Source organism: Choristoneura fumiferana, chromosome 18 (genome assembly GCF_025370935.1).
Source record: "Choristoneura fumiferana chromosome 18, NRCan_CFum_1, whole genome shotgun sequence".
NCBI classification, from domain to species: domain Eukaryota; kingdom Metazoa; phylum Arthropoda; class Insecta; order Lepidoptera; family Tortricidae; genus Choristoneura; species Choristoneura fumiferana.
Window position 1 is genome coordinate 12,613,694 of NC_133489.1, and position 12,075 is coordinate 12,625,768.

The 12,075-nt window shown below is 39.0% G+C and overlaps 1 protein-coding gene across 5 annotated transcripts in view; it reads left to right on the top strand.

Annotated features, from left to right (window-relative positions):
* grh (grainy head) overlaps positions 1-12,075 on the top strand; it is a 142,617-nt gene that overhangs the window by 119,931 nt on the left and 10,611 nt on the right. For all 5 annotated transcript variants that reach the window (XM_074101601.1, XM_074101604.1, XM_074101603.1 and 2 more), the window contains one exon: positions 7,454-7,565. In XM_074101601.1, coding sequence (XP_073957702.1) covers positions 7,454-7,565 — 112 coding nt within the window. The remainder of the gene's footprint in view (positions 1-7,453; positions 7,566-12,075) is intronic.

Consider the following 12,075-nt stretch of genomic DNA (forward strand, 5'->3'; position numbering starts at 1 on the left):
GGAACGGAAACTCGCGTATCGAGACCTGTCACTTTTTGTTTTATGAACGCGAACTTTTCTCTTTGCAATATTTTACGATTTTAATGATTGTCCTGGCTTGCCTTTTTAAGGCAATCGTTAATGATACCTTTTACACTGTGCATGTTACGCTCGATGAGGGATTATAACGGTCGTATTCAGAGCACGCCGTGCCGCGCACCTTTCGGCCGCCACTGTCGGCGCAGACAAGTGAAGGGCTGTCGTCCGAGACAGATCGAATATTTCTCAAAGGGGGCAATCGGGTGTAATTAAATTTGTGTATGAAATTTCACGAGAAAAAGTTTCACATCAATGTCAAACAAAAACATTACATTGAATTCGCACCGCTTTTATTAGTTGATGTTTTCCAATCATGACTGCGCAGCAATCAATCACGCGTCAAGATGACTCAATTAAGTTGCACCCTCGCTCGCGCACCCTGCGCCTGCGCGGCCTCCGTTTCAGAAACACGCTAATGATTATAAATTGCGAAATTATACGACTGTGAACATGAGCAACGGCATTTTATAAATTAGGTAGAAACTACTTTGAATAGATGTCTATGGCATTAGATATGTTTAATTGTAAAATTATGCGGTGCTATTTGATATAAATATGCAATTAATACCAAAACGTTACTCAGTTATACCCAGAAGTTTTATTTTTATACTTAAGTTAATAGTTTCCGAACGCGAGTTGATAATAATGATTATAAAATCTGAATACCCCAAGAAATGCAATAAACGTAAACCACTTAACCGAGGAGGTGTTTCTTAATATTTTAAGTTCGCTTGAACGTAAATACCTTTATGTGTTTCCGTATTTCAAAAGTAATTTATGTTCCTTTAATGTCATCGCATTTTCGAAGCTCGTTTTCTTAACTTAATAAAATCTCTGATGATTTCGTCGATCGAAAAAAACCCATTACCTCGCTGGCCAAAGGCATATTCCGTTAAGATTTAAACTTAAATCCTGGCTTTTCTGTAGGCTACATGCAAAATCATTTTAGTTATCCACGCAGTCTTAAAGAGTCCGTGCAACTTGGCTTAAAACTTTTCGCAATTCCTAATTCGTTTTACAGAATTGGATGTAAATGCATTATGTTACAGACACGCATAACTCGAAGATTGTTTGTAAATAATATGAGATTCGAAACATGAGGCCCAGCGTGAGATATCGTAGACGGCCGAGCCGCGCGTTGCAGTACGCAAAGCAGAGTCGCGGCGTAGCGCTACGAGGGTCGCGCTTGGCCGAGCGTGAACTTTCCACGTTCGGTTTCAGGTTCGCATAACACACGATAGTTGTTATGCTTTCGAAATATTACGCAGTATTCGATAATACAGCTTCACGTAACGCTGAAACTGCGTAACTATTCGTAAACAGTTCACTAGTCATCCAACAAAATAATTCAGCATTATCAATCACGTTGCGTCCTTCCGATAGTCGTAATTAAGTATATTTGTTTTTTATAGATCAACTTTCACTCGTCTTAACCTTAATTCTTCGACTTAGGCGACAGCAAAGTTGGACGCAAACGGCATTACGTAACGTGAAGTCCGTCATTGCCGAGTTGATATTGCTGTCGCGACGGGAGCGTATTTAGCGTCAATCTGTGATAGCATCGCGCCGAGCCGACAACCACCGCGTCCCAACCACATGTACTACGCACTGCCAGACCCAGGCCAATTGTGCAACCATTACATGATTCGCGGCTTAAACAATAGATAAGTGATTCGCTTAGCAATAAGTGACGTAAAACAATTCATAATAATAAAATCCCTATCTGACGCAATCAAGAGCAGCTCATTAGCTTCTTGCAGTTCAAGAGGGTAGTATTCGCAGAATGAAAATTGATTGTTATATACATACGAGTACGTAATTTATCTGTTATTACAGTTGAAGTAATGAGTCAGCTACGACCAAGATTGAAAAATGCGTGACAGAGCCGTGCTCTAAGCGGGAGGCGAGCTTTAAGCCGCATCACGCTCGTTCAGAGCCTGCACTTTACAATCTGACATTTCCTTTCGGCATTTAAGCAGATTAGTGTTACGACGCGACTTTCGATGTTAATCCGACGCTGGACGTCTCGCGGGAACTGCTCCGATTTAATCGAGATTTAGCGGCCACCGGGTGTAACGCAAATAACGCAATCAAATCAAACATAATCTATCTACTTATCGCGTTTATTTTGCAAAGCCCAACTAACGCAATATACTATCGAAATTTTCTGAGCTATCTTGTGTAATTATTGTAGGCTAAGTATTGGAGATAATATTTGTATCGTGCTTGATATTCAATTAGTGGCAGTGCGTTCTCGCCGGATGCGCGAGCGCACCGGGCAATTTGTCCGCGAGCGGAAGCTGCACATCTCTAGCAATCTCCCGCCGCCGCCGCGGGCGCACCGCCGTGTTCCCCGCGCACATAATATGCACGTACCCTTTAATAACTTAATGTACGACTTCTAAGACACGTTACACTTAATTTGTATCGAACACGAAAGATTTTTGAAAAGTTCTCAATTTGTGATACACAAGTGTGCACAAAGTTACGGTTTTTAAGCGCAAAATTATTCAAATTAAACGTTTCTTGTAGAGGTTCCTATGGAATTGTTTACGATGCAAAAATTGCCACAGATATATTTCTTTTGAGGTGTAATAAATATCAACACGTAGATCGCAGGCGACCGCGCAGCAGTTACACCCACAGTTCCGCTCAGAATTTATGTCGAAACCGACATTCACTGCAGAGAACATTTGCAGCAAATAACCTAGGCGTTAAAACAACTAGCACAAACAACTAGCGCACTTAACAAACAGACGTAACCGTATCAGATATAGAGTATCTAGACGGCAGGACATTACTTTTGCGCTATCGATAAAGCTCAACGGTAAGCGAAATAGTTTTGCTACGCCGGGAACATAAATAATTGTCATAAAGTAGATAGGAGGTGATGGATGGGCGCCGCGCCTTGCGGCTGACGAGGAAGCGTTCTCGTTCCCGGCGCGGGCACAGGACGCCGGCCGCGACGTCGCCCAACGCGATGCCACGCAACTGATGCGTTGTACGCTTATGAACACATGATGCGATCGCTGCTCAACACCGTTCTGCCAAACATAGCGTCACGCACTACTTCTCCGAGGATGCACAAAAGCGGAATACGAAGAAAATCAGAAACAGTAATTGTTTTGTTAACTCATTACGGTGGCACTAAATCCACTGTTTCCATAAACAACAACAAAGATTGTATAATTCAGTGGCAACTTATACTCGTAACGGTGACTGTGAGAAATGAGCTTTGCTATAGGAATAAAGTGAGTACATGTTCAAGTTTCAACCGTAATTACTCGATTTATCTCTAATCCGATACGTTATATGCGCAACTTAAAGCCTCTATGAATAAAAGATAATAATGCAATTTATAGACATGAAAATAACAGAAATATAATGATTAAGATAAATTAAAATAAAAACTGATACAAACAATTAATTAAATATTCGTCCTTAAATGATTTGCTGCGGTAAAAGTCGTTAAATAGTTTGCATAACACTCAAGCCTTTAAAAAGGAGACAATTTAAGATGGCGAGCTAGATTGATGATCATTCACTGGCTGTCACACGCGAACAAAAAGATACCGATCGTCACTGCCAAGCTTACGCAATGTCATACCTGAAATATATGCAAATGCTTGTTTTATTCAAATGGAGTGATGAAATTAAAGTAGAGTGGCTGTCAGAAGGCAATCGGCGAGCTACACATGGGCAGAGCAGTCACCGCGTGTCACGCTAGTCACACGGGCGGCGCGGGCGCAGCAAGAGAAAGCGTGTTTAATCAGATAACACAGATTGTCAACCGAGCTCCTGAAATCGGGTCGAATGTCGATACACTCGATTAATTAATTGACGGTCCGAAAAGTTGGAGCTAACTGGTCCGAGAGGCCGAAACTGTACTCTTATGAAAGGCGCACCGACGACCGAACGACGCTACTAAAAAAATAATAAGCTCAATCGGGCCCTGGTTAATTGCGAAGTGAGCAGAGCATGCACAACCAGACACCAAAATTAAAGTTTCGTCAATTTGCGAAACGAGCACTCTTAAATAGCCTTAAGTATTATGTTATGTTAAAGACTGCTTTGCTCAGTTTAGAATAAAGCTTAACACATTTACCTGATTTATCCAAAATAAAGCCATTAATCACCTTCCCACATACGTTTCCATAAATTAAGTAATGATATTTATGCAAATTATATGGCAATTAAAACTTATTTCTAAATTCTGTTATTTAAACTCAATTTACATTTAAACTACCTAATAGGAAATAAAAGTTCACTATGTAAGAAAATTAGATTTATGAATAGACAAAATGTAAGTACTTACCTATTATGTTTTATAAGTTGGAGCACGACATATAAACGACATACAAAAGTAATAAATGACGAGTCCCGAAATGATACCATTAGAGGGAATTCTGTGTAGAGTTAGAGTGTTACAGTCTCCATAATGCTATAGATGTTCATGGGCGGCGGCGATCACTTACTATCAGATGAACCAGATGCCCTTTTGTCGTCTATAGTATAAGAAAATAATAGAAGCTAATTATAGCTCTAAATAATGTTATCAAATGGTTCAAAATTTAATTTAGGGCGTAATATTTTAGTAATTAGTTGAATTTTATCGTTTTCCAGCCATATTTTCATAGATGTGATTTCTTAAATCGACCTGAACCATAGTCAATCTTTCGACTGTCTCAGGCATGAATGAGATAGAATGTCCGTAAATTTTTTACGCCAGAATTAATTAGTGTCCAACATCTAATGTTGCACTCAGCTAAGTGCACTTAGTATTTGGGACACTAAATATCCGCGTGCCTAAATAACAAATGTCAATATGGATTAAAAATCCAATTAACGAAGTGTATTACGTAGGCAGTGTACCGCCCACGACACGGCTGCGGTGCTGTGATGTCTGACGAACGATTAAATGGTGCATATTGAGGTGTACAATTCATTATTTTTACGTAACTTACACAGATTTATAATCTGTAGTACACGCCGCAGATTTTCCAGGAATGTTAACGTTCGAAGTGCAGCAATTAATTTTTAAAAGTATTTTAATTATCAAAAGTATGTACGGTGCATACCAGCCTACTTCTCTAACCCTGGAATCCCCATTGCTCACGCCCGGACTGTGGAAGTAATTTTTTCTCTGTGCTAATCACGCCATCAAAATGATTATCTTTTCCTGTGCCGGCAATTTATTAGCGTAACCACGTCAATTAGAACATCGAAACGATTTCAATTTCATTAAGTTTTAATGTCATAGCACCAAAAATATCGTAAATCATAAATGTTTGGAAATATAATGAAGGCAAATTAATAATTTAATAATACACATTAGACTGTAAAAGGCAAATTGAACTTGTAATCAATGTAATCGAAGTGAAACTTGTCTTTGATAAATTGCGTAATTGGAATATTTAAGATAGTTACCTGGTAATTACCTGCGTAGCTCAATGTATCTTTGTCAGGCAACAATAGCGAGCCAACATTGTTCCGTATCAATTGCAATTTCAAAATAGGCACTAAATTACGTAAACCACTGGTACCTAGACTTTAAATTAGTAAGCAAGTGTTTATTAATCATTAGCAGCATTATATTAAACAAAATGTTGCGCCAATTACAAATAAACGATGATGAAATACGGTCAACCATAAAAATACATCAACCGTATCACTTAATAGCACTTATCTGCAATTTGAATACCATTATCAAAGCCGTATACCTATTTCGTGTTTACAGTTAAGCATTGACTCTGTGAAATGTTTTTCATTTTGGGGAATTCTAATAAAGCGGTAAAGTTTATTTATGAACAGTGACTGTTAGATGCGGTGCCCCGTTACGATTTTATACTTGGGCTATGCATTAGTATGCGTGGAGTCGCGGCCGGTGAGTTTACGCCGGCCAATCTCCGGAGAAAGCCTGCGTCCCGCTTATAGATAGGCAGCGCTATTCGCTGACATAAATTACTCGTAAATACATTGATTTACGGAATACTTATGGCATACGGTCTCCAGTTTAACTTTTTAACAGTGTAACGACACTGCCTTGCTTGAATGATCAAAAACTAGCAACATATATATTTGTAAACTAAGTAAGATGGTACGTATGTTTGTTTACAAGTTAGATAAACCCTGAAAAGTTGTTAGGCATTCTTGATAAAGAGCAATTACGGTATGCTTACACTTTTTACGTTTATTTGGTTTAAAATTTGAACAAGATATTTAAAAATAGTTTCCGTTCGTAAATGATTATATTATTACTTCTTTTATTTTTACAACGCGCTTGAGCCTTTTACACTTGATTTAGTGCAATGCGTCGCGTCATTGAGATGGTCCATATTTATTGATACTAAGAAATACGAAATGTTTCTTCAAAATCTGTGTTTGTAGCGAATTTAATTCTATATGTATAACATTTTTTTAACAATAAGAAAAATATTTTTACATGGTTCCTTACGATCTGTTTAAAACTGTTTGCAATATCATATATACCCGAAGACTTATGTTTAGTGAGTACTACATATTTGTCATTTTGTAATAAATAAATAACTATAATGTATAACAGTTCGTACCTAGATACTATTAGGTACCTACATCTAAGTGAAGCCACAGACCGTCTTATAGAGTATGCCCAAGTGGGGCAAACTAAATTAGATTATTAAAAAAAACAGATTTCCGTTGACGTAAATAAGCCAATATCGTTAATTTTGTATGAATAATTATATTTTCATAATGAAGTCTTGCGTCGTTTCAATGTATGAGACAAAAAGGGCGCGGTTAAGCTATTGGTGAGCGTCGCACTCGCAGCGATCCATCAATCAGAGGCGACGATCGGAGGTGCTTTCTCATCGTTAGCCCTATAAGGCCTGGCCTAGCACCACGCCTCGCACAAGCCACTTCTTTTTCACTTTATTTTCTAACTCGTCTCTAGAAATCTCTTAACAGCATATTTCACTTTTTCACCTGAACGGAAACGGTCGAAAGGTTTCACGTGCCTTTTTCAAAGGAGATCTAAATGCGTATGAAATTAAGATGCCCGTCGCAACGACGTAATCGTTCTCGTTTAGCGTAATAGCTTTGGAATGCGCGTCAGTAATCGCATTTTGCGTATTCGCGAAGTGCTCTAGGCGCTCTATTCCAGTGGCGGCCACTTTCGCCATTAAAAGTTCGCTATATATTACGCGCAAGCATAGCTTCTTGGCGGACGTCAGCGTCAGGTGTGTCTAATGACCACCCTCTGTATCAATTTATGATGCACGACTTTCTTTATACTCGTCTACGCGCCTTAAATTAACTTTGTTTTTGTTTAATTTACGACAAAACAAAGAAGTAAATCTCAGACTTTTATGATTAATTTGTTTTTGGTTGCTTGTTTCAGAGTGTGGTAATGCTGATGTTCAGAGAAGAAAAGTCCCCTGAGGATGAAATCAAAGCGTGGCAGTTCTGGCACGGCAGACAACACTCCGTGAAACAAAGGATACTAGATGCCGGTAAGCCATTTTATGACTTCCTCTGCACATCAAACGCCATATCGCGTGCGTTGAAGTAATTAGAATTACCTCAGTATTAATTGATAATTTTGAAAACAATGATTCGTTGTTTTTGCTTGAGTGCAGAACAGACAGTAGCACGTACGACACGATATTATCTAAAGAAACATTCGTGCCGGAGGCGACACAGAAACATGCGAGTAGTTGCGTGAGGGGTCGGTGGCTAAGTCGCGTGGCCAGCAGGCCCTAATTACCGTGCTGCGAGGCAAAGACCCGCGCCCGCGCCGCCGCTCCTCCACCTCGTTAGGGCATTTGCATAAATAAGATGCGCGTCGTCTGCGGCCCACACTCCGCGAACCTATCAATCGTCCAAGCTAAAAATACACCTATTCATGGTCCTCTGGCGCCAATGCGCAAGTATTACAGGCCAGTTGCTTAATGTTGCCAGGCTCATGTTACCTCCACTGTAAACCTAGTAATAATGACGCATTCCACAGCTACAAACAGATTGAAGATATGAAACGCAACACAACGTTTCCACGAGGTGAGGTTTAATAAAACGATCTAAGTAATAAAGATATCTGACGCGATGAACTTTCCTGCTTCTTTGGACTTTTAGTGCGAGTAACAGGAAATCGTAAACATTCTATGAAATGTTAGTTAAAATTAGTACGTATGGAGGAATATACACATTAAATTATTCCTTTAATGAGGATAGATAGGTACATATCTAAGTCCTACACCATGAAACCCTTTTCTCACCCACTCGAAATTAGTTTTCTCTTTGCGCTAAATTTTCTTTTAATATTTTCCTCACCAGTTTGTCAGTCAAGCCAGCATCAAGGCCAGTACAGATGAACTGCACTCCAATTGCAACGTAACCGCAACTGCGACTACCCATACATTTCAATCGCAGCCAGCGTGCAGTTTGAGTGTAGTTTTGCCGACTGCAATGGAACTGCAATGAAAATTTATAGGCAGTTGGCAGTTATGTAACATAACTTATGCTACAGTTGGTAGGTATGCAGCTCGTCTGTATTGGCACTCAGGGACCTCGGAATCAATTAAAAAGTTCCGATGTATTTTTGTACTTATTTACTTATTTTGTTCCCAATCCGCATTGGGCCCGCGTGGGAACTACGGCCCAAGCCCTGTCATTGTGTGAGGAGGAGGAGCAGTGGGATGTATATAGGCTGGGATGATGATGATGATTTATATTGTAGTATATTTATCAATATAACAATTGTTTGAGAGTGAAAACATCTAATTCAAGATATATTTACTGCAGGATATATACTTACATATATAAATTCTTGAAGACGCAATTCGCTTATAGTAATTTTATCGACAGAACAAACACAACTTCAATTATACTTAATATATTTTATACTGCGCGTCAGGCTGTCTATCGCAAAAATAAGAGACATAAGGAATCATACAATATAGTCTCGCCCCGGACATAACTACCGCGATGATATCGCGCGGCGCGTTCATTAGCATGTTAATTGCGTGATGCCCTGCCGGCGCCCGCGCACCTCTACACCTATTTACTTCTGCAGCTACCACATTACAAACTACCATGATTTCCCAAGCACATCGAAGCTTCAAGTGTTAAACATAAAATTTTGTCGGCTACATTATAAATTTGTATGTGCAGCTTAGTTCAATAGGAATCTAACTTATGTGTTACTCGTATTTTAGTAATTATCTTGGATCTTACTTGGTAATTAGAAATATTTATTAGGTAAATTCTTCAGCTGATATTAATATTAGATGTCTATTGCTTAGGCTAGAAGAAACACGAGATAATGGTCAAACTTGCTTAAGGTATGATCATACGAGTATTAAGTCAGTTGACAACACTGTATGAATTACATTTATTGCCACCAGACGTATATGTATATATATATACCAAAAATTCAAAATATATAATGGAAATGGATAAGGCAAAATACTATAATTACACATAACACGATAACTTAACCAATCTCGATTTAAATTGCCATCACGTTTTCGTTTTCTCAAATTTGTGTTAGAAGTAACTATCCCGTTATGAAAATGGAATAATGAAGGGGATATACCATAAGCGAGATGTTTGCAGATTTTATTGACGCATTGGGAGGATCAATCGGGAGCTTACGTCATGGAAGGATTAAATCGCAAGTAAACATCGGTGATATATGACACGTAACACATTCTAACGTTACCAAGCTGTGGCTGACTGTGGCTTTAGTAATGAGTGGAGCCTCGGCCACTAGCAGTGCCTATAAATTAAATCTCAAGGAAAATAAAAACATGGAAGCCATTAATTCGCGCGCCGGGCCAAGTTTAATGTCAAGGTTTTTTAGCTTATCTCGATGTTAGTTAAGTTTTGTTTTTACTTATTTGAAGTTATTATACTACGCAATGATATAATTTTTGAAGATATAAGTATTTCGTATCTTGATTTCTGCTTTGAAGCAGGTACGAAATCAATTCTGTGTTCGTTTATTTTCTGTCGCAATGTTTGGTTTCACTAAGTTTGGAATGTTTCGCTGTACCTATATAAGTATAATTAAATTAAATAAGACACAATATGTACACTTAGTTATGTTAGGTTAAATAAGTGCAGTTTATTTAGGTTGGTCAGATGCCCTACAAGTTCGATATAAAATGCAAATGCACCAGAAAGTGTATGGTGGAGTCGGGAGCAGCGTCAAGGGCGACACCTGACACCTGTGCGCGGGCGTGTGAAAGCGCAGGGGGCCGCGGGGGTCGCGCGGGCCCGGGGGTCGCAACGCACCGCGCGCCTGCACAATGCTGTCTCCGATTACCTACATATATTCTTGTATCGCGTGTCCAGCGCATCCGAGCGTCTTCGCCTCCATGGTTATTTCTTTTGACAGTTTTTCGCTCAAGCGGTGGCTCTACCACACTTATCTGATCATAACTCGGGATTTAAATATCGATCGAGTGTCATTTTCGTTTTTATTTGAACAAGGTCGTTGTAACAACACCGTGGTAACAACAATCAAAGTGGTTGACTAAATTGACTTTTCTCAAACATGCTATGTAAAGTTTATGCTGTGTTCCTTAAAACAGGCTTCAAAATATACTGTTGCAGACCCATATAATGCAAAACGTCAAATATCCACATTAAAAGCCCTTTAGGTATATTTACACGACTAGAAATTAAGAATTTGCATTTCCATGGTTCATTTACTAGTTACTGAATTAATGTACAAGACTATGAATATTCTTTATGTATATTCTTTCTTAAACGATTTTGCATTTATAATGCCGACCAGATGGCCTAGTGGTTAGAGAACCTGACTACGAAGCTTGAGGTCCGGGGTTCGATTCCCGTGTCGGGGCAGATATTTGTATGAAAAATACGAATGTTTGTTCTCGGGTCTTGGGTGTTTAATATGTATTTAAGTATGTATCTATCTATATAATTATATTTATCCGTTGCTTAGTACCCATAACACAAGCTTTGCTAAGCTTACTTTGGGACTAGGTCAATTGGTGTGAATTGTCCCTTGATATTTATTTATTTATTTATTTATAATTAGTTTCTGTGTGAAGAACTGTGCCCAGTAAAGGGACGTAAAAGACTGAACTATTATTATTAAACACTATTTAATATTTGCTGCTACTACTCGTAATTAAGTCATAATATCTCAGCAAACTACTGATAGTATTGCTAATTTTGAACATGAAACTACCGTGAGACTCACTCATATAAAATATATTGACCCGGATAACTCACGAGTATTGCTAATGTTGAAAAACTTGACTTCACCGACCGCTCACGGCCAGGAGCAGGTTATTTTCTTTATATAGGAACTCAGTACCTAAGCGCGGTTAACCCCACGTCACGATATGCAACTTTGTCCAATCGAAACCTGCCATGTGCAATGCGATAAAGTACAGGGAAACCCTTGATAATTATCCCGGTACATTCTTTCAATTTAATATGATACTCATTAAGTCCGTACTAAGATGCTAAGTTATGTTAATAGAGACTAAACTCACTTTATTTTTGAAAAATTATGACATCTGCTGTTTCTGAATAGAATTAACTTATTAAAAGAAGTGATCATCGTTCATCCACCATTACCTCTCATATTTCGTTTTGTCCGCCAATGGACAGAGCCATATTAAAAAAACAACAACAACTTATTAAAAAATCTTAAAGCGCACGCTTCCATTATTTGGAATTCACAATCATACGTGTTTACTTACTGTTTCGTTAGGACCAACAAGCACATACAAATCTGCATTAGAAATAGGCAACCAATTTGGTTTCAAAATTACAGAAGTGTATTATTGTAAGTGTAGTGACAGTTCAGGAGGCGTATTGTTCAGCGCAGCAGGACGTCAGACAGACTCGTAAATTTGTTTGAGGCAGTTAAAACAATAAGGCCGTGTGAGGGCGGGCGGCGGGCCTCGTAAACACGTCGGCAGCGCGCGCGCCGCACAGCCCGCTGATAGAGCTGCGCCCACGCCGCATCAGCGCGATTATTAC